Source organism: Pleurodeles waltl, chromosome 4_2 (genome assembly GCF_031143425.1).
Source record: "Pleurodeles waltl isolate 20211129_DDA chromosome 4_2, aPleWal1.hap1.20221129, whole genome shotgun sequence".
NCBI lineage: Eukaryota > Metazoa > Chordata > Amphibia > Caudata > Salamandridae > Pleurodeles > Pleurodeles waltl.
In genome coordinates, this window is record NC_090443.1 from 195,452,223 (window position 1) to 195,480,176 (window position 27,954).

The following is a 27,954-nucleotide window of genomic DNA, read 5'->3' on the forward strand; positions in this document are numbered from 1 at the left end:
TTTGCACTCCCCATGATAAAGCAGTGGGCAAACCACCCACTGGAGAGACTTGAGAGACTGTGGCTTTGCACTCCCCAAGATAAAGCAGTGGGCAAACCACCCACTGGAGAGACTTGAGAGACTGTGGCTTTGCACTCCCCAGGATAAAGCAGTGGGCAAACCACCCACTGGAGAGACTTGAGAGACTGTGGCTTTGCACTCCCCAGGATAAACCAGTGGGCAAACCACCCACTGGAGAGACTTGAGAGACTGTGGTTTAGCTCTCCCCAGGATACATCAATGGGCATGGAGCCCCCTCGTGCAGCAGTGGCGTGGTGCGTTCATCAGGCTGAGGTGCCCCTCCTCCCCCTCCCCCTGAGGTGCTTGTATATTTTCAATCTAATGCCCCAGCAGTGTTCTCTCCGTTTCCAGTCAGGTATCATGTGTGGGCCTCACCCATGCATGTTGGGCCCAGTGGTCCACGGACAATGATTAGTACACTATCCGGACTTGTGTAGTTGGTGTACATATTTGTATATACTGAATTTTGACTACTGGATTTTTAATGATTACAATGGTTACAATAATTTCCTTTTGTCCTTGGGTTCTTCCAGGGGGTGTGGGGTGTATATATAATGTTGCTGCCTGTATTGGTGTGTATGTTGTTGTGTGTGAGGGTGAGGGTGGGGGTGTTGCGTGTGTGTGTCACTCTCTTTCCTTCCCCCTCCCCTGTGTTGTAGGTGCAGTACTCACCGTGGTCGCCGCCGTCATTCGTACTCCTGGTAGAAGAGGAGGTAACCAACATGGGCAGTACGTGAAGTTCGGGCTCCATGGCGTCCTGGTTCCTCGTTGGGTGTCGAGAGGTGAGGGGTTTCCCTTCTGTGTCCCGTTTCTGCCGTGCTTTTGATAGCGTTGGTTCTGCCACGGAAAAGGTGGCGGATAGGCTTCTTGTCATACGGTGGGTGGTACTTTGTCTCCCGCTGTCTGTTGGTGGTGCCCGCCGCGCTGTTTGTTTCTACCGCAGTGGCGGTCGGAGTGTTAAAGTGGCTGTCTATGTTGGCGGTTTCCGCCACGGTCGTAATCCCATTTTTTTCCGACGGCCTGTTGGCGGTATTACCGCCGTTTTAACACCGACCGCCAGGGTTGTAATGAGGGCCTTAGTCATTGCCTGCTGGAAAACACTAGCAGCAGATCCTAACCCAAAAGGCATGCGCCTAAACTGAAAGGTTCCCTCTGAAGTTACAAAAGCTGTGAGTGATTATGAGTCTTCATGCAGCTTAATTTGGTGGTAAGCACTCCTCAAATCAAGTTTGGAAAAGTACCTCCTATCCTTCACCAAGGTCAAGAGTTCATTGATATTGGGAAGAGGAAACACATCAATTACAATATTTTGATTCACTGAACATAAATCCACACAGAATCTCAAGCGTCCATTTGGTTAATAACAATAGGCAAAATACACTCTGAAGCTTCCACTGGTTCAATGACCCCTTCATCCAGCATTTCTTTCAACAAACTCTTCAACCCATCACGTACAGACGACGGCACTCTCCTCAATTTGTGTTGTACTGGATTATCATCCACTTTTACTTTGACCTTGTGGACGTAACCCTTCAAGCATCGTAGTTTCTCATTGAAAACATTTTTCGCACCTGCTAGAACATCTTCCAGAGCAATCTCTTCTACAACCAACTCCTGTTTAGCAGCTCTGGCATTCAATATAATGTTCAAATCAAATTGATGCATCCATCCCAGGATTGGAGGGCCTTCAATTGATGCGTACACTTGCCTCTCGTACTCCTTCAGCCATACTGTATGTCGCTCTCCATGTATCCCAAGATATCTATAGATTCACCCTAGTAGCCACCAGGATTTATTCATATCTTTAGGTAAGAGCTTAACATCCTACCAATACATTTTAAAAAGTCGTTCAGAGATAATGGTATACATGGACCCAGAGTTAATCATGAGTTCAACATTCTCACCACACACAATGAAAGTAGCGGTAGGTCTAGACATCCTCCCCCTTTTTTTCCCCTCAATGATAGGAGTATACTGGGCACTCTTAAATTTGAGATCATTATTCACTATAAGTACCCTGTCGGCAAACATATTTTCAACAGTACTTTCAATTGCTCCCACACTGGAATTCACATTTTTGTTTGTTTTGCTAAATTCCCTACAAACCCTCGCATAATGGCCCTTTCGCCTACACCTCTTGCAAATTTTATTGCTCGCAAAGCACTTCTTTGAGTCTGAATCATGATAAATGCTGCCACAACGAGCACAGTCCACTTTGTTTCTAGCCGCAGGAAGAACTTGTTCTCCTTTGTTTCTAGACGCTGGAAGCACATATTCCTTCTTCTCCTTCCTCCTAACTACACAGACTTCACCTTCACTACTGCTTTGACCATCAGTATTGACCAGGGATACACCATTAGTCTTATCTCTTTTGTTTAGTTCTTTCATGCATCGCTAAGATTCCTTAATCCCAATGGCCTCCTTGAGTGTGGGATCCTTCGCTGCCCATAGTCTCTCTTGTATTTTTATCTCCTTACATTGGACAATCAACTGGTCGCAAATTAACTCCTCTGTCATGTTTCCAAAACAACATTTAATGGAAAGTTCCCTTGGTCTATCCACAAACTTATCTATGGACTCATGCTCAGCCTGAGGTTGAGTATAAAATTTGCACCTGGCCATTACCAAGTTCACTTCTTTTGCAAATCTGTTTTCTAATCTTTTAATAGCCTCCTTGTAGACATTATCCATGGGCTGACCATTAGGGCCCAAAGCCACAGGCAGATACTTGAAAATTCTTCGACCTTCATTGCCTAGAGCACTCAGTAAAAGTGCTTTCTTTCTGGCTGGTGAAAAATTGTGGCCATCAAGGGCAATAATATAATTCTCTAAAATTTCAATCCAATCCTCCCAACAAATGTCAGGCTCACCTGCTTGTGGCAATAAATAAGGTGGAGTAATAATATTTCCCTGTGAAGCCATAACTGCTATTACATACAACAAATGCACAAATATAAATGTATGTAACAGGAGGATGCAACTCCAGTAGCGGTTGGCTTTCAGTGAAGACAACAGTCAACAAGGCCTTTGCTTTACTCTTAAAATCAGGAGAATATTCAACAAACAAAATGGCTGCCACCCTGGTCTTTCAACGTTGAAGCAGGTAGGCAAGCTAGTCTTTCAACTCATGTAACGCTAATCTGAAGTCGAGTAGCGTAGCGTTCACAATGTACACGCGGATGCGCGATAGCGCGCGTGCAGTTATTGAAAGACTGAAGTACCTGCGTGCAGGACCCTCTTCTTCCAAAAGCTCCATCAACAGCAGGGAGCCAACGGGTGAATTAAAAGGGCAGCACGATGCGCCGATATCACACTGGCAATCGTAGGTAAGTCACCAACTGCTGTGCTCACAAGAAGCTTGATTCCTCGTTGACGTTCACCCTAGATGTTCAGAACGGCAAATCATGCGCCAGGTTGTGAACGATTACACCCACACCAGACAGCTGTCGCTCGTTGCCAAAAATGTTGTGATTAGACGCTCGGACACATAGTAGTTCATGCCACAAAATTTATTCAGGAAGTACACAACCTGGCGTCGGCCTCTCCTCCCAAGGTTCCAGTCCAACTGGCAACCTTGGAATCCTGCACACCTCACAGTCTAGAACATTAAGGGCCAGATGTAGCAAAGGTTTTTACCAATTCTGTGTCTATGGGAAAAAGTGTTCCTACATATGGCCCTAAGATACATCATAACAGATACCTTCTTGGGTGACCTCCTTTTGGCCAAGCTGCACCTCCTAGTTTACCAAAAAGGGCTGGGAACACCGAACTTCTAGAGCTATTATCTGGAAGCCCAATTGCAATGGCTTTTCAAGTGGCTGTCAGGGCTCTTGCTCGGGGAAACCAGCACATGTACTCCCCCAACTCAAACAACAGTCTACAATATAACCCTCCAGAGGATCAAGGCTTGCCTTGGCTCCCCGATACTGGTGTTGGTGACCCAGTGTTGCCTTGCCCATAACCTAGCGATTACTCAGCATGTGTCCTCTATTTCCCTAACATACCACTGCTCGCCCTTCCTAAACATAAGGGCATATTTGAGAGAAGAAACTGTAGCAATCTGAAAGAGCCAGCATGCAGACCGAACACTGCTCGGCCTGCCTAATCATAAAGGCATATTTGAGAGACAAGACCTACAGCAAAAGGAAAAAGCCAGCATAAAGGCTATATGAGATTTAGTTCATGAAGGCCAGTCGATGGCTTTTCACTTGATCGCTGAGCCATCAACAATACATACAGACCAGTTCCTCACACACGGACAGTTCTCCCATATTCTTAAATCCAAGTGGGGGATAATACCAAGGAACCGGAGACACACTCGCTTATACACACACACCATCCACAATTGGGACAAGGGAGGCAGGACACCAATTGACTATACAAAGTCCTACAAAACTACACATTTATGTCATTACAATGTCTGTGGGAAGCACTGGAAGAAGAACTTGATGGGGTGCACCATGATAAACAGTGGACTTGGGCACTTGAATACTCACAAATAATTCCCCGAAATACTAAGTTTGAACTGATACAACGCAATTTTTTATCTTTCTCAAAGCATACCTTTCCCCAGTACAAATACAGAAACATTCTGCAAAACCAGGTCAAACAGGATCACTTTAGAAGCCATTGTGGAGTCATTTGGTAATCATCAAACTACTGTAGAAGTAATTTTCATGTCATCAGACATCATCATATTCTGAAGTCATCAGCAAAATTTGAAAACTTGAGCCTGATGACTTGAGGATGACTTGAAAATTAACAACTGATGACTTCACAAGGTGTGGCTATGCCTGATGACTTGAGGATGATTTGAAAATGAGTATCTGATTACTTTCCCAGGTGTGACTATTCCTAATGGCTTGAGGATGATTTGAAAATGAGTATCTGGCAAAGCCCGGGCCAAAGGTCGGCCCATCTGCGCCCGTCAAGGACAGGAAGAGACAGGGCAGGGCTTGGTTTATTGCATCTAGCTGTATGGATGGTCTTCGTACAGTAAGGGACCTCCAACACATTTTGCACTTGCAATATTGTCATCAAGGATGTCTTCTATACAGGAGTCTGAGTCTGTCATCAAATATTTTTATATAACTCTGCCTAAGATTTGATATAGGTACAAGGGATGGGATAGAGAAAGCACCCCAATACTGTGGACAGACCTAGGTCTCCAACTTATACACATACATCCATATTGAAATATATCACAGGCACTATAAGGGCAATCAATAAACAGATAACAAGTGTGGAAGACGTTTGCCAACTTGTGGAGGGGGGTTATTGGTTCCCCCCACACTGAGTCTCAGTTGGTCAACTCAGTTTCCGCAAGTCCACCTAACAGGGAAGAACTCACTGTAATTGACACTGGTCATAATGGGTGTGTACAAACTGTTACAGATTCCATCTCTTCACGTGACATTGACACTCAACCCCCATCCAAATGCACAAGAAAGCCTAAGGACTGCAAATGTTGTTCAAACCATAAAGAATGTTCAGGTTATGAATGTAAATTCTATAAAAGGCTCTCTCTAGACCCACAGTGGCTGCTGTAAAAGTTCTGAATGATAATCTTAAGATACTTTGTGACACAGTCAAATCATTAGAACTATTTGTAAGATCTTCACTGGAGCCTATGACTATTAGGCTAATGCTAGTAGAAAGTCTTACTACTTCTTTTCTGGACCTATTAAAGACCAAGCCTGCTGCGCCTTCAGTTTCATCTAACTACAGTGCACAACTTTCCAGGCATCTCTTGAGTGTACCGACGATATTCGGCATTCCTCTACTGCACGATTTGTACATGAGCCCCCAGCAAAGACAGCTACTAACAATACATGTCCAAGACGTGCTCAGGGGTACTAAACCATCTACCAATGCAGACACACAGACCCACAAACAGGGAGGTGAAGCTGACAATCCAAGTGCACCTTGCCCAGCCACAGATCTTTTGGGTCATAGTGATTCACCTACAAGCTCTCTAATCAAGACAACCAATGTTTTGTAGGGGTCACAGATCTTTACCAGGAGACTGTGTGGTGCTGTCTTTTAAAAGACCACGCTTGGTGGAAACTATACTGTACTGTTTATAGAACTGGGCCTATAACTGTGTCTTCCTATAACTTCACACCTCTTCCACTAGGATATTTTCACTAACCTGCATCAAAACTGCAAGCATCTAGATCCTGGACACATTTTAATTCCAGTGCAGTGCCTGCTTCCCACTACCCTATTTTAACATATAATTGTTTTGATATTTTTTCAACACTAGATGGTTTGGATTGACACAATGAGGAATTATAGTGGGGTCCTAAGGGTAAGGGCTCATGGTCTTGAGGTGACAGACACAAGTTTCCACTCTCAGACTGATGATGATCTGGAGCTTCTTTCTAATGTATCTACTCCCATTTTAAGTCCCTGCTTTGCATTAACTGAACCATGTAATAGCCCGACTGTTAAGCCCACCACTATATTGGAGGGATTCTTATTTTGGAATGTGGCCGGCCTAAACAGTAAACTTAATAATCCAGAATGGCCAGAGTTTGTTTCACGTTTCATATTTTTTGCCTACAGGAGATGTGGGTGTTGGACCTGCTACATATTAATGGCTATTCAGCATATCACATCCCTGCGGTTGCATCTAGTCTTGGTAGACCGAAAGGAGGATTATGCACTTATGCATCTAATTATGTGCCCTTTACTGAAATTACAATGGTGGCATATAATTCATTTTATCAGATGATTGTTTGTGGTGTTTCCACGACCACTAAGCTAGTGGTGATACATTTTTCCATTAATGCTATGCCGGCTTTTTAGACTTGGCATCCTTGGAGTGGCCTTCCCTAACTTTTTACCTCTGCTTCCCAGATTGTTGATGTGTGCTGAACTCTGTTTTTGCTGTTTTTTGATACCCGGGCACTTTACCAATGCTAACCAGTGCTAAAGTGCAAGTGCTCTTGTGTAAAAGGTATGTGTAATTGGCTTATCCCTGATTGGCATATTTGATTTACTAGTAAGTCCCTAGTAAAGTGCACTAGAAGGTGCCTAGAGCCTGCAAATCAAATGCTACTTGTGGGCCTGTAGCACTGGTTGTGCCACCCACACTAGAAGTCCTGTAAACATGGCTCAGACCTGCCTCTGTAGTATCTGTAGGTGCAGTTTTAAATTGCAAATTCGACTTGGCAAGTGTACCCAAGTGCTAGGCCTAAACCTTCTCTTTTCATACAGGAAAGGCACCCCTAAGGTAGGCCCTAGGTAGGCCCATGGGCATGGTACAGTGTATGTTAAAGGTAAGGTGGAACATGTACTGATGTGTTTTACATGTCCTAACAGTGAAATACTGCTACATTCAGTCTTCACTTTTGCAAGGTCTATCTGTCTCATAGGTTTAAATATTATTAAAGTGTAGATTCCCTTTGAGAGCAGATAGAAATATGGAGTTTGAGGTCTCTGAACTCACAATTCAAAAATACATCTTTTTAGTGAAGTTGGTTTTTAGATTGTTACTTTGAAAATGTAATTTTGGGAAAATTAGCATTTTCTTGCTTAGTCCACTCTGCCTGTTTGTGGATTCCCTGTCTTGGTCAGTTTGACAGTTGCGCTGTTTGTGAATCCCCTCTAGATTGTGAGACAAAAGGAGCTGGGGTGTAGCCTGCATATCCTGATGAGTCAACTCTGCTAGAGTGGAGGGAGGAGTGGTCACTTACACCTGAATGGGCTGTGCCTGCCCTCTCACAATGCAGTCTCCAAACCCCTGGTGTGTGTTTGGGGCCTGGCCTGGGCAAGGCAGGATCCTGTAAACAACAGCGACTATCCTTTGAAGTTTGCATACTTCAAAGGCAGAAAGGGGTATAAGTAGTGGACCCAAAAACCCTGAAGATTAGATCACTTCTGGGACCAAGAGGAATCTCTGCCAAGGAGAAGAGCTGAGGGGAAATGCTGCCCCTGTCTGTGACTGTGCTTTGTTGGGCTATCCTGCAGTTGATGCTTCTGCCTGTGAAAGGGGATAAAGACTGGACTTTGTGGTATATTCCTGCTTGTGAAGAATCTCCAAGGTTTTGAACTGAGTTGAACTCCTGTTTTGAAGTCTCAGAGCCATCTGCCAGCACCTGGACTCTCCGCTGAGACTCCTGCCCTGCCAAGTGGTGTCTTATCCAGTCCTTGGGCCCTTGAAAGGTGAAGTTGGCAGACAAGAGCTGAAAATCCACCCACAGAATGCTGTGCAGGGAAATTTTCGACACACCATCCGCAACGTGGCTCATAGAAGACGCGCCACCTGCGGCTGGGAGATCAACCCTTCGTAGCTGGAGAAACAAAGAACACTTGGTTGTGGATGCTGATAACGATGCAAACCCCATGCAGCTGGTTTTCCAACACCATGCAACAGGATTTTCCATGCATCGTCCCTGGGTATCAAAGTCAAGCCGACTGCGCAGATCTGAGGTGCCCCGTCCAGAAATCAACGCATTGCTGTCTTGTGAGGGAGAAGAAATGACGCATCACCGATCTGATCGGAGAAGAAATGACGCATGGCCTCACATGCGAGGAAGGAATCGACACATTGCTGCCTTTTCCAATGCACGCTCGCCCGTGCAGCATTATTTTTTATACTAACCAGGTACTTTGTTCAAAATCATCGTTTCCATTGCTTTCTATGGAGTAAGATTCTTACTCTTTTGAAAATTAATTTCTTAACTTGTGTATGTTTGATTTTTGTCATTTTGGTCTTGTTTGATTTTGATAATTATTACCTGTTTTTCTAAACTGGTGTGATATCCATTTTGTAGGGTTTTCACTGTATTACGGTGTGTGTTGGTACAAATACTTTATACATTGCTTCTGAGTTAAGCCTGCCTGCTCCTGCCAAGCTACCAAAGGGGTGAGTTGGGGTTCACCAGGTGTGTTTCTCATTTGCCCTGACTAGAGTGAGGATCCTTGTTTGGACAGGGGGTAACCTGTCTGCCAACCAAAGACCCCATTTATAACATGGCTGATATCTCTATTGTTCTTCGACAATTAGATAAGGACTTAGAGTTACTGTGTAATAGTTCCAAGTTAGCTTTATTTCGGTAAAAATAAATACCATAAAAGCACACCACAAATTGACAATTTTACAAGAAAACAGGCTATGTATAAAAATCCTCAAATATAAAACATTAAACTGTATGTAAAAATCCTCGAATATAAAACATTCTCCCTATAAAATTCGTACCATATTATAAAATCGTGCAAAAATGCAAAGTTTTTCGTGATCAATATCGTAGATCAAGTATATACCTAACTAAAAACAATGAATAAGATAAAAATAGAAAATGTTTCCATTTAAGACATATAAGAATATAAAAATATGGAAAATTCATTAGACGGTAGAGAATTGGTGTACGCATACATTAAAATTCACGAGTAAGTTCATCAGTGACCACTCCCATCATCTGTTGTTGGATTTTTTCCTGTTTTTTTAACATATTCAGTCTGCAATGCCAAATAGATTCTAAAATTTTGCCAAACAGCAAGCCACTAAAACAGATGGATCAGACTTAAAAACTCTCAGAGCAATTCCTAAAACCTATTTTTTTACATAATGGAATAATCCAAGAAGCCCTCTGTTTATGGTATGCAAAAGATTGGAAGAGGATGTGGGTTATGGATTCTTCCCTGGCGCAACCCATCGGGCACATCTTAGAGCTACAGCTTGTATTAGACCATTTGTACATTAGGGTGCGCAAAGGAAGAGAGCCTATCCTAAATCTGATATACAATGCACGTGCATGTGGAGAAAGTAATGTATCCATGTATCGCTCAGGTTCATAATGGCATTTGATTTGTAGAAAGCTGCCAGTCATGGATGATGACGAGACTGCAGTCAATTGTGTAAATTGAGCATTAAACCAAAATGCATCCTTCAGAATCTGCGTTGCATTTTTTAGAATAGATAACGGATCCTTCCAGTATGTCCCCAAGCCAAGTGATACAAAGGTCCGTTCCACATAAGCACACCACTTAATTTTTGAACTGGTGTTGGTATCAGTCAGGTTAGTTAGCCCACATCTATAGGGAATAAGAGAATCTAGTGACCATAGGGAAATCCAAAACAACAAAGGCCTAAGAGCGGCAATCTGGTTGATTGGAGGCAAGTTTAGATCCATTCGAATAGGAAGTGTTGGGGTACTTGAGGGAACTCTTAGCAGCATCTTTAAGAAAGAGTTTTCCGCCCTTGCCAGATCATCTAAATTGCAAGACCCCACAATTCAGCTCCATATAGAGCCCCCCCCTTGCTTGCGACTTATACTGTGTAATAGTAATCAAAAGGATTTAATTATATTGTGGGGTGGAGACTTCAATGTATGTTTGTGCTATCTGCCATCTAAAAAGGTATGTCGATTAATTATTTTTAATAATCGTGTCCAATCTGTTTTTCTACACAGCCACTATGGGGAAAAGTTGAACGATTTATTATAGAAATATGACCTAGTATTTTCCAATGAGATTTGCTTTCCCTCTGCTCCAATTAAATTCACTTTCAATGGCAGAGGTAAACATAGTGTCATTGACTATGTGCATCTTTCTAGTCATTTATTTAGTGCTCATAATTTTGTCATAATTTTGTCACTCATGGTATCTCATTAAGTGATCATTTGCCTCAGAGCATCCAACTTACTTTTAATCGACCCTATTATCAGCCCTTGAGTCACACTTTATGTATGGCTGATAACATCGAGCTGGCCTCCCGTAACAGGTATACTTTGTGCTGGTCCCAGGTCAAGTCTGAAGGCTTTTTAAAACAGCTAATCAGTACACTTTGATAGGCTTTTTAGACATGTTTAGATGATTCTGTTGAACCCTCCACTCTAATTAGGGCCCTCTTGGAGGTTACACGAGTATCAAGGAGGGTCTTTTTGTATCCAGGGAGAGTTCCACTCACATGAAGAGAGGCTGGTTCGATTCTGCATGTCCCAAAGCACATAAAAGATGAAAGGAGGCACTACACAGATTTCCTAGATGCAAAAACCTGAGGTACAGAAGTGTAGAGCGGAGTATAAGAGGGCTGTGAAAGAGAAGGAAAAAGCATTGAGGAACAAAGCCTGTGAATCATTGCATGAAGATAGCCTTAATAACAATAACACTGCATTTTGGCATGTTGTTAACACCCCTTGGTAATGGAGGAGGAATGCCCTAGGTTGAAGTGTGCAATTTTGGAAGGGGAACGGATTGGTCATTTCTCCAAAATTCAATGAGTCGGGGGAGCCCACCCAGAGTACTGTTAACTCTGTAACTGATCACACACACCTCTTAGCAGTATTGATCTTTAATTTAGCCTTGAAGAGCTCATTAGGGCTATTAAATGCCAGGGTTAATTATGATATCAGGGGCACGTGTACCAAGTCCTTTATTATTGAGAGGTGGGTACGGCAGGGCTACGTACTCACTCAATTCCTATTTTATTTATATATAAATAGCTTAGGAAGAACGTTAGAAAGTAAATGTAAGTATCTCCCACAAATTGGTCATCGTCCCATACCAGCCCTGCTCTATGTGGACAAAACCCTCTGGGCCTTCAGAGCCTATTGACTAATTTTGTTTCCTATATGCAGGACTTATGACTTCTAGTTAATAAAAGCAAGACATTCATCATGAAATCTGGAAGAAGCACAGCGAAGTGCAGTGACATAAAAAGACATCATGTAAAGATCTGCACTACACCAACTTTTTCTTACCTGGGCATACGTTTTGATAATGAAAGCACATGGACAGATCAGGGCCAGGAACCTTCAGTTTGGGAAATCATCTCTGGAAGTGACAAACTTTGCAAGGAAGTTAGGTATGAGCTCACCTAATGACATGCTGAAGATTTACAAGGCTGAATGTAGGTCCATTGTTGTTTGTGGGCCGGGTGTGTGGGGACACACTAGCTGCATGGCGTTCCAAAACGTGGAAACATTTTTTTTGAGGCATCTTCTTGCTGTCCCTAGAAGTACTTTGTCCTTTGTATGCCACGTAGAATTTGGATTATCGTTTATTGTGGTTATAACTAAGGTACAGCTTATTTTATTGTGGTATGAAGTTTGGACACCAGAATTTACTGATTTGAATCAAACAATCATTAGGGTCTGCCTTAACCTGAGTTTTCCACTGCGCGTCCCATGGTTGGCTTACATGAAGCAAATCTTTTTGTGATTTAGGGCTTCACATTTTTTTGAACCGCCTCAAACCATGGAAAACTTAAGTAGAAAAGACTTGAAAACCAAATGCCTATGGCATTTCGAGCAGCTTTGATTGTCTATAGGAATTGCCTAAACCCATTGTACTAAAAAATCAATCTATATTAACCACATATGACATGCAACCATACCTCAAGTTTGAGCTGAGCCCTAGGCATCGGTTAGTCCTCACTCATATTAGAATGGAAATTTTCCATCTCTTAACTAGTTTTCCTGTAATGAATGATTGGTCTCAAACTTTAGCAAACTGCCCCTCTGATAAAGTGTCCAAACAGAGCATTATGCACTTGGTGCTCTCTTGCAAATAGGACACTCAACAGCGGAAAAGGCCCATTGTCCCAATGTTAAGGTCTTTTAACTTCACACAATGCTGCCACGATTATCTCTTTTTTTTACAAACTATACCTACACTGGGGATATGCTCCTGCATGTTAAGCTTTCTGTGGGCTGTGATGAATGCAAGGAATAATTCTTAATCGTGTGCAATATTGCTTTTAGGGTTTTGTCGCATTTGTAGGGTTTTAATTATTTTATGTTTGTAGTAGTAAATATATTCTTGTGTGGTGCAGCTAATGTATTGTTATCATGTAATACAGTTTTAATGTTTACATACCTGCACTGCAATTTTATTATATCATGTTGTATTGTTTTTTACTTTTATGATTTTAAATGAAATCGAATAAAGCCTATTTTTTCAGTAACTGATTACTTCAAAGTATAATTATTTCTGATGACTTCACTAGCATCAACAAAAGAGTAGTGTTTCTGATGATTTTAAAATATTTACATATGCATTATGTATTTGTGTGTAATGTATTTATGTATGCATTAAAAATAATTACCCTAACATTGTTTCTGGTATGTATTTGTATCTCTATGTATTATGTACATGATCTAAAAAGTGTATTATTTACAGTCTGTGTGTTTAGTTGAACTATAGGTAGACCATCCAAATAGTAGAGTCAGCCTATTAGTTTGGCTAATCTAAGCTCCTGATAACCGCTATACCGTGCTCACAGTGGTTATATTTAAGTTTGGTTCATTCAAACATTTTGGCTGTTTGGTCTTTCATGCACAGGAGGTGACAAACATTCACAAGGTTTATGAGGAAAAACAACAAGATAAAAGAAACAACTAGTACATTAATACAGCAGAAAGGGGGGACGATTGTGGTAATGTGGCACAGTATAAAACAGGGCAAGAACCACTGGCAGAGATAGAGTTCCTTCTTAGCTCAGTACTGGAAGTAAATAAATATATTGAAGCTCAATGTGAAAATGAACAGCACATTCATATCAGATTCTTATCAGGTTAGAGGCACAACCATTGCCAAAGAACACGTGACAAAAACTTAGCATTGAATACTAGCAACACTCAGGGCCTCATTTACGAGGCCCTAGCGGCATACTGTGCCACCGGAGCATGATTTTTTTTACGCTCAGGTGGCGCAGTGTGCCAGCCCATATTGACAAAGCCACACAAAGCCACCCTGTATGGCTTTTTATGGCCTTGTAAATGTGGACCCTTTTCATGCATAACACTGTGTGAAAGGGATGTTCCATGGGTGTTGCTTGGGATATTCCCACGCAACACCCATGGAACCTGAAGGAATCTGATGCATTCTTAGATTTGCAAGTCAGGGGTGGCATAAGAGTGACGCAACGGGAAGAAATATTCTCACAGTTTTTTCCTCTTTCTATGTGTTGCCCCACAATGCAGGCACCCTTGCACCATGATGCAAGGGTGCTTGCATTGGCGCATGGCAGCAATTTGTGTGCCAGCGCAAAAGGAGAGGACAGTAATTCACCGTATCTTACAGTACAGTGACATAGATAGGACTAATTATTTGAACAATGTATAGGAACAAAACAGAGGCTTATTATTAGGAAATTCTGAGCAGTAATTTGGGCCTCAATACTCATTCTTTTAAAAGTTAAGCACCGAGTACAAACTCAGAATTGGGAGGAAGCGCCAACACAGGAGTGTGATTAAACCACAACCTCAATGATGGAACAAAGCACAAGCTTAATATGGAAAATTAACACACACTCATTATTTGTATATAGCGCATCCAAAATATTGCAATCTAGCACAACACCATGGTTGAGACAAAGCACTAACTCTGTATTCAAACAAACTACAATCCTAGTTTTGGAAAAAAATCTGGTGGTGAGATGGAAAAGCGCTGACCTCTTGACGGAACAATATTAGAGATTTAGGTATAGTCACCAGAAGAGCCATCCACGACTTTCTGTCGAGGAGACCAAGGGATTAATCAGTGGAAGACAGCACAAATCGTCCAGGGGCTTGTATAAGAAAATGATACCTGGAGCATAGAAGTATGTTTGATCTGGAAGGCTCAGGGCACTCAGCGTACCTTTTGTCTAGAAGATTTCACATCGTTTTTTGAACTAAGTAATCTTGAGGATGGCCAAATGAGTCTATTTTCTGGGCCATCAGGACACAATTGTCAGACTGTAATTGGGAAACACTTTGAAAACAAATCTTTTCGGGCTTGTAATCATCCCACTTTGTTTCCCTAAATGGGTGTGGGTGCAAATGCCAAAGAGGAACTAGGGGAGGATCACAGTTCCAGTATCTGGGAGGGTATTCAGGCCCAAAGACGGACAATAGTGTGAGACGATTGAAATGACTCTCCCATCTCGTCGGACTCCATTCCAACATCTGTACTTTTACCTGACTTCTTGCAACCTGTCCTTTAACTACATGCAAATTGGCAATCATCCTCTTTTTGCTTGCTCCTGTGCCTGTCACCACCTTTTCTTTGTCCCTCCTGCCTTTACATCAATTCCCCCAGGGACAAGCAGGCCAGAAATGGGTGTAAAGTAGCCAGGTGCAAGCTATGAACAAATGAAGCACTCACCTAAGTCTGACTGTGTAAAGAAAAGGCTCCAGATTGTTTGTTACTAGAGAAGATCTATCCCACTCATCACATAGCACCAGAAGAACATGCCACAATGATTCCCCGGGGACAGTGTGGTGAATAGGCAATAATGCTCCTCTTTTGTGGGCCTCTTACGCGGAAACCAATCTCAGTTGTCCTTTTACTGGGTCCATGTATCACACACATTGCCTGTCCTGCAGGGACTTGGTTGTCCACTTAATACCATTCTGCTGCTACAGGGCATCTTAACCTTGAGTGATTACTTCTTTGTTCTAGTGCTTCATCCTTTGGTGGGTGCCCCCCAACATTGCAGTAATGGTATTGGAAAGTCACTGATTCACTGAAGCCTTTTAACTCACAGTCTGTTCTCAATGCCATCTGGCATTCTGCTACTACTATGCTGCTGCAACGTACAAGCTGGTAAAGGCAGGGGTAGAGTACAAGTAGCTGCCTCTGTGCTGCCTTCTTTACAATCTATAAAGCAAACATTGAAAGACTTAGTTGATGTTATTCCATTATCAAGCAAACACAACACACTAAACATTGTCTGTGACAAACTGATCACATCCAATTGGCACCAATGTATGAAATACAAATGCCATAGGCCAGAGATATTCTGATCCCTGCATAGAGGTCAGTATTAGGAGTTGTGTGTGGTTTACCACCCGCAGTAATTACTGGGGGAAGTATGTTTGCACCCCCATATTATCTAACAAGTAAGGTGCTGGCCTTGACACCAAGAGATCTGACTTCTAATCAAAGTTGCATTCTCTGGCACAATTAATAAGGCTCAGAAACAAAAGGAATGTCTTAGTAGGGCCTGTTTGAAACCCCTTAGAGAGTCTTGACTCGTGCACTATCAACACAGAACTTTGCACCAACGCTGCATCCATCCATAACCCATCCTAAGACCCTTTCACCCCTTTTCTACATCATCAAAGTAACTTAACCCTCATATATATCACCAGCAGCCCCTCACAACACAACCTGCAACTCAGTACCCAACATTCCACAGCGCCATAATGTTCAGCGCACAACAACTTAACCCTCCCCAGTTCCTTCTTAAGCAACAGCTCTCTCCATAGTCCTAAAATTCCTCACTAACAGCCTCGCTCATTTACCATCATTCATACAACAAACAAATCTCTAATGACTGGCAAAACCATCTATAACACCATTCAAACTAGTCACTCACTACACCATTCACGCAGACCCCATTCACAGCTTTTCCTAGTTACACATCTCATATTGTCATTTACAAAACACTAGAAATGTGCTTTTCACTGACAATACATTCTGGCTTTCAGTCAGCACCACGTTTATTCACGTGTTGCTCTTTACAATGCTCGAACCTCTAATTACTTGTTCCATATATGCAGTAAGAATCCTATTCACCCACATCTCTGAATTTATAACGACCACTCATCCATCTGCAAGGATTTCACTTCACTATTATGGAAAATGGCCACTTTCAAAGTTATTTGGATTGTTTTGAAAATAAACATCAGTGAACCCATCCAATACCAATAAGCAGCACTCTCACACAGATGTTAACACCTACTGATAATGTCAGCCATAACACATTTACACTTAGCTCTCTTCCCACCATACAGTACAATGGCTACATACAATAACTTGTTGAGATTGTAGTGTCACTGGCTTGTTTCATGGTACATTCACCCAGAGCCACTGCCAATTCTCTATATATTAAACTACTTGCAGCACCTCTAAGAAAATCGCATATGAAATTGGTTGCTCACATAAGATCAATCACTTACAACAGCACTTACTTCATTCACTCCTGTAACTCGCAATGTACCCACGTGCTCACCTATTTAAGAACAGCCACTCAATACATTTCTCCGCCACGTATTGTGCCATACCATTCCTCCAGATACTCAAGGCGTCACCCACTGGCACCACATACCAAAGGCTACTCATAATACCAATGAGATACTCAAGACACTGCTTTTACATCCAAAGCCACTCACACCACCACAGGGACAATTCACCAGCATCTGATCATCAGTATTTCAACACCAGATGTGGCACACTTACTTGAACTATGCACCACAAACACTTAAAATACCCTCTACTCAACTACAACCATTCACTTTAAATTTGTTTATTAAATCAATCACCGACCTTCATCATATGCACAATTATACTTCTCAATCACGTGCCCAAGAATCACACACAATGTTACATCTACTTCACTTCATTACACTATTCTTTCACAGTCAGTGGGCATTGCATTGCCACACTAAAAACTGTTACTGAGAAAACACCTGACCCACACACACTTACTAAACCACCTATTTACCTGTAGCTGCTTGTACTATCTGGCAACTCACAAAGCGACTCCGCCACCTACTTGCCTGACACCTCCACACACATACACATGCATGCACTTCTATGCATAACATCACTTGTTCCCACATCATCAGTCATTTACAAAAATCCTCACTCAGACATCAGTAACTGATACCTCATGACATAATTCAGCTACACAACCAGTCATTGAGTTAAAGCCACTCACAACAGCACACATTAATCTTTCTTAGCCATTTTCAACCCTCCTCAACTCCAACCAGCTCGTACAATTATGCTTCTCAATCACTCGCTCACTGTAAAACTCATCCACATCACAAACTGTTTACTCCCAGTACTTTGCCATGTCATTTAGGGACATATTTATGAAAAGTGCCACTGCACTTAGAGCAGCGCCACTTTTCTTGTGTACATTAGCACCCCTCTAACGCCACCATATGTGCACCGTATTTAACATATGGTGCACCATGGCAGTAGTTAGGGAACTAGCGGCAGAATTTTTACGCTAGTTCGGCGCTTTGCAGGATTAGCATAAGAAATGTTGACGCTAATCCTGCAAAGCACCCAGAGGCCCATTGTAACTGATGGGAGCCTCCTTTTAATGCCTGCTCAGAAAATCTTTTAGATTTCTTTGCGTCATTTTTTCAGCCCTCCTAAGGGGGGAAAGCCCCCTTTGCATACATTGTGCCTGGCACAGGCATAATGTAGCGCAAAGGGTTTCAAAGTGGGATAATGCATGCATTGTGCTACTTTGTAAATATGGTACAGCATTTTTGGACATCTCACGCCACATTAGCGTCAGAAAAAATGACACAAATGTGTTGTTTGAATGGCGCTAGGCCTTCCTAATGATTTTTGCAGAACTTTTGCTGACCATATGTCTTCCTCTTGCCCTTTCTTCTCCACTTTACCTACTCTAAATATTTGCTCCCTTCTGCAGCTTATATCAGTTTTCACCTCCCACATTTCTATCTCTTCTACTACTCCTACTCATCTACAGTTTTTATGATGTCCTCTTTACTCACATGTGCTTCGTTGCTTGCGTTAGTGCGCTCTTCTCTGACACCTTAGCTCTTCCTAATCTCCTTTTCATATCTCCTCCGCCAGCGGTACCTGTCCTCCATGACCCATTGCCCTTCCTCTTCTCTCTAATGTCCCCAATCTCCCTTTTTATTTTCACTTACTACACATGATCCTCTTCTTCACCCTCTCTTTTATATTATACTTTCCCCTCCTATTATTACATGAGTTGCCTCTTCCAATTTCTTTCTAGGGACCCTATTTATCTCTAAGACACCCTCAGCTTTTCAAATCACTCTGTTCTTTTGAGTAACCAGGTAAAGGTATGCCTTGTGCAGCCTTCATTGCATTGCCGCCAACCCTTTGTTGCCAGAGGTCTGCACGCTCGATCCCAGCCACAGAATGTCCACGCATTGCAAAACCCAGAAGTCTTCAGCACCCCTATCTTTAGTCCAGCACCTATACGTTGCTCCAAGCCTCACCAATTACACTTCTGCCCCAGCACCCTGCACAGCTCAAGAGTCCCTATCATTTTAAAACCTGCTAAAACTACCCCCTTCCTACACCATATGCATGTCCCCAGGAGATTCAGTGGTGGCATCCCAACCTCAGCCTATCCAATTATTTTCACTCCTCGTCAACCATGACCCTTGTCACTCATCCGGAACACTGTACCAGCCATGCCAAAACCTACTCTTGGATACCTTTCATCTTACAGTCACTGTACCCTTTGGTTACAGCCTGCTACATCCTCATCACCTAGAAAACCCTGGTGACTGCACCATTTAACCTCTGGACCAGCACACACTAGCCCTACACTAATACTCATCCATAGTACTAGAACCACAGCATCCATCACCACCCCATCAACCGCACGCCAAGCATCCCCAGATATTCTTTACTCCTCATCTGGTAAGCCCAACTAGTTTATGGCTGTTCGAATACTGCCAGCCATCCTCAGCCCATGTACTTGTTCAAGATCATCATAACACATCATGTCACCTTGACGAACATTTGTTTCTTGGCTTTGCTTTTACAAATCTTTCACTTTGTTAGTCCAATGTGGTCGCTAAAATTAAGCCAAGACTATAACTCTCAGAAAACTTTGATGCATTAAATAACGTCTTGGACTCATAATGAGATGTCCCTGTAAAATAGTTTAATCTGATAAACCTGATATAACCTCCATGGCACTGCTTCCACGAGCATCACATGCCTCTCAATCACTACACCTAGTCAACCTTCTTCGCACAGAGAACTAACTCCTTGCATAAATTACATGCTTTACTAACATTTCCACTCATGTGCAGTGATTAACAGAACCACTCAATATCCTTCTCAGTGTTGCCAGAAGACACCCAGTTCAATGCCACTGTACTTCTTGCTCACTCTACTATCATATCACCCACTCACATTCACAACACAACAGCTACACTACTCATGTACATTCTATTCCTGTCACTAATTTGAAGCCTGACTCAACCTACACAACAATTAGTTACTTCACCCACATACACCATGTAATCAGTCTCACTTGTTTACACCTCTCAATTAACTTATTATATGTCCACACTTTTAGTGAAAGCACATTCAGCCACTCCATTTCTGCAAATCCGATATGATGCCTTACTCTCCCCCAACTTCCACCCACTAACTTCACATTTGCTTGGTAATTCGATCAATGACCTTCACCACATGTTCAATTATATTATTCGTTCACCTGCTCTAGGCCCACTCCCTACTACCCATCTGCTAAACAGCATTCACATTCACACTTTATTTCATCACTCACTCACAGTGAGGCCCTCAAAGCAGCACTCACAACATTAACAACCAATACTGAGAACTTAACTCACCTGTGCACACTTTCCAACCACCTGTTCACTTACAGCTCCTTCTACCACCTGGAAACTCACAAACAACTCATCACACACTTATGCACACTTCCATCCATAACTTAAATTGTTAACACTGTTTACAAAAACCTCATTCACAACACTAATAACTGATACCGCCTGATATAATTCACCCAGCCAACCAGCCATTGAGCCAAACCTACTCACCACAGGGCTCATCTAATCGGCCACTGACAACACCACTTAGCTCCCACCCACTCATAACATGTCTCTCCATCACTCGAACCCCAAACCATCCACATCAAAATTGCAGTCCTTTGCCATGTTACTCAGACTCTCTTGCTTTCTCTCAGCCTCTCATCATACTGCTCACCCACTGAAATTGCCTGTCCCTTGTAATATTGCACATCCAACCCTTGCACTTGCTCTCACCCACTATTCGTACAAGAAACTCACCTTCACATAGGCACAAAAGCAAGCTCCCATTATCACTGCAATATCGCTCATCCTCACCAACATTTATTCACCCACAGCCACTGAACGCTTTATGGCACATACACTCACCTATAACACCTCTAAGACGCCCATACATATTTGCTACAATAACCACTGAACCGTGATGCCAATTAGGACACAAGTTGTTCACGCCATTTATCCGTTAACAGCATTCACATTCATCACAAATCTTTCTTAGCATGCACTCACAATATTACATATCTTTACCAGTTTGCGCAGCCCCCCCACTTCATCACTTAGCCTCTGACCACATTATGGAGCCACTGATTGTGGCCACTCACCCCGCATATCTGCTTGCTCCACTTGGCGATCACAGGATCACATTTACCATACAACAGGCCTGCACCTACTGACAGGTCACCTCAAACACACCATGGGATCATCCTTGAGTAATACAGCCTCATTCTGAAGTCATCATGAGATCATCCTGCAGTGGTATCAGGTAATCACCTATCATCCTCTGAAGTAATCCGGAAACCATTCTGCAGTAATCCAACCTAATCCTGAAATCATTCAGGGATCATCATGCAGTTGTAAATGATCATCACATGTTTTCCACTGAAGTAATCAGGAACCCATCCTAGAGTAGGTTCTGTGATGACTGTAGAGTCACATCAATTAAATAATTTGCCCTATACACAGACTTCAGGATGGTTTGGGATTACTTCACCAGATAAAACAGAAATAGCCCAGCTGAAGTCATCGGATGACTTCAGAATGACTCCAGGATTATTTTCCTTTTTGAGTTGGGATGCCAGGGCCACCAGCCCCAAATGCAAACATACACCACATATTATGAGGTTGCCTGTCTCTCTCAGCATTCTGGGCTTCACAGTGTACAGGCTTGCCCATCCCTGACAAGTAAGAGGCCTGCACCCTTGACCTATCTATGATACCTAAAGATCATAAAGCATCAGTCCAATAGAACAGCAATCACAATGAGGTGCAAGGCAGCATTCCTACCCCTAATTATGACTTGTCTTGACTTTTAAGAAGTGGGCCCAGCCTGGGAATAAAGCTCTACAAAGAGAAAAGGTCAGAGGACTTAAGAAGCACCAAATAGCTAGAGACTGAAACGAGATCTGAATGAGTCTTCATGCCATGTCTCACAGAATTCTTGGTAATTTCCTGCTACACCTTCTACCACAGGCCTCCTGTCCACCAATGGCTGGAGGCCTTGGTACTGCCATCACCTTTCATTCCTATTATCTGTGTGGGTGCAAATTCCTAACTCTCGACACTGCCCCTGAGCCACACCATTATATACTGGTGTGTGCTGCCCCCAGGACTGTCAAACGTTGCCCCTAATCCACCCCTGTTTTCCCACAATAATCTGTGTTGTAATTTCCATTTTTGTGAGTGGACTCCCACATTGAACAAGACATATCGCATGCGATTCCTCACCTCAATATCCAGCGAAGTTTCAAATACAGTTTATGACTGTTGTTTGAAATTGTTGCGTATTTTAAGGAAAAACTGTCTTAATTTATCATTCATCACATGCTGACTGCTGACCCATCATTGTTCCATTGTATTTATATTATGCTGTTGCAGTCGTCAATAGTCCGATATGATAGGTTATATACATCTGTGTATTGCTGGTTATAGTTTTATACCGTGTCTAGTCTATAGCAAAAATTCTAATAAAGATAATACTGAAAAAAGTCATTATTACCAAAAAAGAAAATGTATCTAACATGAATGTAATGAAAATCAGGCAAGTATTCCACCCTCCTGGGGCAGCACTGAATGAACACCCTTGGTCAATAACAACGTCATCGACTGTCCAGGGAAACACATGATTATTCTTTTCAATCTATTCCTCAAATGGAGCAATTTTTAACACAGAAGGACAAACAGACAATCAATACCAATTTGGACTGGGTTATGAAACAAGCAACTCTTTCTACCTGGAATCCAAAAGGAATTCAATCAGACGTCTTAAAAGGTCGTCCAACTAGAAACTAAGTTCCACCAGCTCAGTTATGGAAGGGAAGCTCATTAACAAAGAGTAAAGAATGGAGGTTAGGTCACCACCAAAAGTTATGGCATAAACCATCCTCACAACAATTCAGTCTGAAGATGGATATCATGGCTTTGTTAATATACAACAAACTATCTAAGCCTAACAAGCCCTTATACAACATTTTGCCCTCTCCTGAATACCTTTGTCACTTACAATTGCCTTACAAGAGTAGTGAAGCACATAGTGCAATTTAGTATTGTTATACCCAGCACCATGTTGGAAAAAATCTATGATCATGCGTTATCCGAACTGATGCAGACACACTCGAACTGACACATATACGCTTGAACCCATCAAATATTATCCCTGCATCTGTTTAAAGTAATTCAGAAAGATTTAGCTGACAAATAATAGCAGTTAATGACCATATTCTAAGATATGGAAGCTGATAATCAAATCACAGATCAAAGGAGACATTAGTGGTTGGTATTTTGTCTGATTCAGATCATAAAATTGCCTCACAATGCTCTGAACTTCAAGTTTGTTCGGAAGTTTTTCATGATTTACAAAGTGCACAAAGTTCACAAAAAATGCCTTATTTTCATAGAGAAGAAACTGTTTATGATTGTTACATCTTGTCCAATTCTGCTCTGACGGCTTGAAGTTAGAGCCTGAAGTGCAACCTATTTACAAAATCAGGGTTACCTGTGATTAGTGGTGCAGATTGGTACCCTGAAGACCCCAGTGAAGAATCTTCATAGATGTTAGATGTAGGCAGTCTGATGAGGTGAGGCATGTCCCGGAGCGTATTGCTGCCCAGAACTCCATTGCCCCCTGGTCGATTCAGCGCTGCTGCAGAATCATTACGGAAAACGTGGAGGGAGCAAGAAGGATCACACTGGAAGGATAAGGAGCTGGTATCGAAGGAGGTGCCAGGCATCTGTGCTGGTTTCACAACCGGGGTAGTCAGAGGAATACCTAAGCAGAAGAGGGAACAATTAGGAAAATTAGGTCAAAGAGAATGCGAACAGTGACAATCACTTGCATAAAACAGAACTATAATAAATTACAAAGAGGTTTGAGGAGACAGGAGAAGTTATATCTCTGTACACGCGGAATGGCACACCAGAGACATAGTGGGACTTAGTGTCGTCGTCCTATCTCACTGTGGATTTTTATCCCAGTGTAGCCCATGGGACTTACACACGTGCATGATAATTATTCTATTTCCTTATTAATTACAGAAATTCAGCCAGTTCATGTGAATGTATACTAGTTATTTTATTATGTTTCCATCTAAACGCATTAATCTTCGTTACAGCAAAATGTTGCTCCTCTAAATCTTTTTTTAGGAATGCATTTCGCACCCTTGTGGCACTTCATCAGGAAAAAAGATCGACATTGAAAGCACAAAAATAACTTTAGTATTTAACTCGATATGACTCAACATGAATCCCAACACTGACCGGTGTCTCTGCCAACAGTAGTTTATTTGCGTTGCTACCATGGGATGAACAAAGATTCACTTAGAACTATGTTGTGACCTAATCAGAATGTGCCCATTAATTGGTGGAGGTACTGTTAGAAATGGGGTTTCTGGTTGGCTAGGGCATGCACCTCAGCCAGGCAGAGCCCTCTACTCTAGTCAGGGCGAGGGAGTTACACACCCAAGATAACCCCTGCTCATGCCCTTGGTAGCTTGGCAGGAGCAGTCAGGCTTATCCCAGAGGTCATGTGTAAAGCGGTTACACAACACACGTGACTCAATAAATACACCACAAAGGAAACACAACAAGTAATATAAAAATAAACTGTACTGCATAAAACATCATTAAACCAAACACGACATGTAACAATAACACCCTCCTACACAAGCAGCTGTCAGAACATTGCACAGGTTACTGGTACTCTGCAAAAATAAGCAGTAGTCAGGTAAACATATAGGTAACTGCTTATCTGCAACACAAGCAGTAGCCAGGATGTCATTACCTCCAAAAAAGCATGTCAGAATAAACAAATCAGGAAAGCCAGGACATCCTCATGTGCACACATAAAATAAAACATTCCCCCTATGGCGCGCCATCAGTACCCCCTGTAATGCATACCAACGAGTTCCTAGAAAGATACGTGATCCCCCAACCGGGAAAACCAACAGGTATAGCCTGGAGGGTTGAAATCACCTTGATTCATCTCTCAAAATGAGGCTGCAGCAGTTTGGGGCTTCCGTTTGCAGTAATGGAAGCAGCTAGTCAGGCATGGACTTCCGTCGATGTTCTCCCCCCCCCCCGTCCTCCAGCCACACTTATGCTGACAAACTTCGGAATGCCTTGTGGGGTGATATGTGAAATTCAAGGCCCCCCTCACAGCATGACAATGTCATGTCAGTGGTGAAAGGGGGCCCATGCACACACGTTATTGGCGGGGAGACCCCCCTGGCCTCCCGCCTGTCCGGTGAGGGATCAGCTGACTGTCCCTAAGATTGGGTTCAGATTCCTCCAGGGCTTCATCTCAAGCCCATACTGCACCAGCCATCCAGTCGGCCCGGTCCTTACTCCGGGACCCCTCTGGACCAACACCCTCCCTGCTAGTGGACCTCCATGTTGGAGTGGCGGAGAACACACGCGGCAGTAAAAAGAAGGCAGCCGGGAGACTCCTTAGGGCCTCTGTGTGAGAGAGTTAGTCACAGAGTGGCTGTGCGCATCCTCGTGGCAGTGCTCCTACTGCCTTGTGCTCACCATGGGGCAAACCGGTCCCAGGCACATCGGCTGACCCCTCCCCTCCGGGTTACTTCAATGAAGGAGCTGGCTCACACGGCCACGATGGCTTGGGCTGTGGTGGTGATCCTTCCACTGGGAGTTGATGCCTCCTGGTGCCCTGAAGGGAGCATGCTTGTCCATGCTGGCTTCCGGCCCTCGCGACCTCTCCCACGTCGGAGGGGTGGGGGAAAAGCCACACATAGGGTGACCCGGGCACTTCCGTGCCCAAGTCGGTTACAAACTCAAGCCCAAAGTTCTCTTCAAGTGCTGAAGTAGAAGAATGGAGTGCTCCTCGGGTTAGTAACTAGCATATCCAGCGCTTCCCTCGCACTGGGGAAGTAAATCATAATGCACCCTTCCTGTGCTTCAGAAGAGGGGAAATGCAGGGGGAAAGTGGGACACACCACCCAGCCCCTGGAGACAGCAATGAGGGTACAGGGCTGCAGGGCCCAAGCAAGCAGGCCAGCACAATGGCTCAAAGGCAGTGGCAGTCCCTCTCAGTGACAGAGCAGGTCATAGGTCAGCACAACAGCTGAGCAGTCTTAAGGCGGCCCCTGGCGATTCCTTCCAGCAGCATCCAGTGTCCAGTTCATTAGTCCATTAGTGTCTGAAAATGTGGGGGAAAACCCTGTGTACTTATACTCATGTTGTGCAGTCTCCACAGAAGGGGGAGAAGGGGTTCCAACCAGCACTAACCGGTTCAAGGACTGTCCCCTTTCTGGAAGACCATTCAATATGGAGATGCACTCTGGTGACACCTCTACCCTCTCTGTGTACAGGCTATAGGAGAAGTATGCACAAAGTCCAGATGTCTGCTCCAGACGTGGGTTGGAGGTAAACTGCAAAACACCAGTCATACGCACAGAGAAATGCTCACTTTCTAAAAGTGGCATTTCTATAATGGTAATAAAAGATCCATCTACACCAGTAAGCAGCATTTCTCACTATCATTCCAACTATACCAAACATGCCTACGCCACACCTCATAGATCAGACAATACCGCTTAGACATATGTTAGTGCATTTCCAATGCAATCCTATGAGGGAAGCAGCACCCACAGTAGTGAGCAACCAAATAGGCTGTTTGTCACTACTAGGACAGCCCATACGACGAGGCACATGTCCTGCATTTTACCCACAAAGCACCCTGCCCATTCTTCTAGCTCTAGCCTACCTTAGGGGTAACAAATGTAGTAAAAGTAGAGTTCCAGGCCTGGCAAGTAAATTTAGATACCAGGTCCCTGTGGCAGTAAACTACACATGCAGGTTCTGCAATAGCAGACCAGAGATAGGTTTGAAAGGCTACTTTCGTGGGTGCACAAGCTGCGCTGCAGGCCCACTAGTAGCATTTAATTTACAGGCTCTGGGTATAGGGATACCACCATATAAGGGACTTACAGGTAAATTAAATGTGTCAATTAGGTGTAAGCCAATCATTCCAAGTTTAGAAGGAAGAGCACATGCACTTTAGCACTGCTCAGCAGTGGAAAAGTACTCAGAGTCCTAAAGCCAACAAAAAGAGGTCAGAAAAATTGGAGGAGGAAGGCAAAACGTTTGGGGATGACCCTGCAAAAAGAGCCAGGTCCAACAGGTACCAACTCTTATATTAATAATTGACTTTAGGCAACCTTAGTGGATACAAGGCTAAACTGATACAACCATATGCACAACTCTCCATAATGTTGGTCACACAGATCACAGAAAGTCATGGCAAGCACAAATAGGACCTTGCTCATGCACATATAAGACCCCACTCATTAAGCCCCTAACGGCACTTGCGGAGGTATCTTACTGATGCTATACTTCTGTTCCTTCCTTAATGATTGTGGCACATCCTAGCCCTCACTACCAATAACCCAGGAGTGTCTCTTACCCTTTCTGGAGGCATTTAACAATGAACAGTGAGTAAAAACAATACCTGCAATCAGGTGTGATGTTCTCGCCTGCATGTGTCTGCTAACAGTAATACAAAAGTAGAGAGTGCCTGTAATCCACGGACACAAAAACTTTGTCTTGACTTAGGTGAGGGTCAAGTTTGGAGGTGGGCCAAACTCCCAGACAAAGGAGTGGCGTGCCATCTTAACCTATTTCACTGACATGGTTGGTGACCCCAAACAAGCATTGACCCACTGCAATCGCCCATTTATGGCACTAAAAGAAGTTGGGTCCTGACTCTTTTTCAACTTTCCCTAGGCCTCAGCACTATTGCGGCTTGTAGAGCAGGTGTGATGACTCAAGTGAAAATTGCTCACTGTTGGGTTGACAATAACCCAGAACTGGACTTTCAAGCCCTTAAGAATCTAGACTTTTGTCCACCGCCTGGGGGAACCGA

At 43.1% G+C, this 27,954-nt stretch overlaps 1 protein-coding gene across 1 annotated transcript in view; it reads right to left on the bottom strand.

Moving 5' to 3' along the window:
- Window positions 1-27,954, bottom strand: part of LOC138292459 (myomegalin-like) — a 1,643,599-nt gene that overhangs the window by 423,100 nt on the left and 1,192,545 nt on the right. Inside the window, exon 26 of the mRNA XM_069231077.1 lies at window positions 23,572-23,844. Coding sequence (XP_069087178.1) covers window positions 23,572-23,844 — 273 coding nt within the window. The remainder of the gene's footprint in view (window positions 1-23,571; window positions 23,845-27,954) is intronic.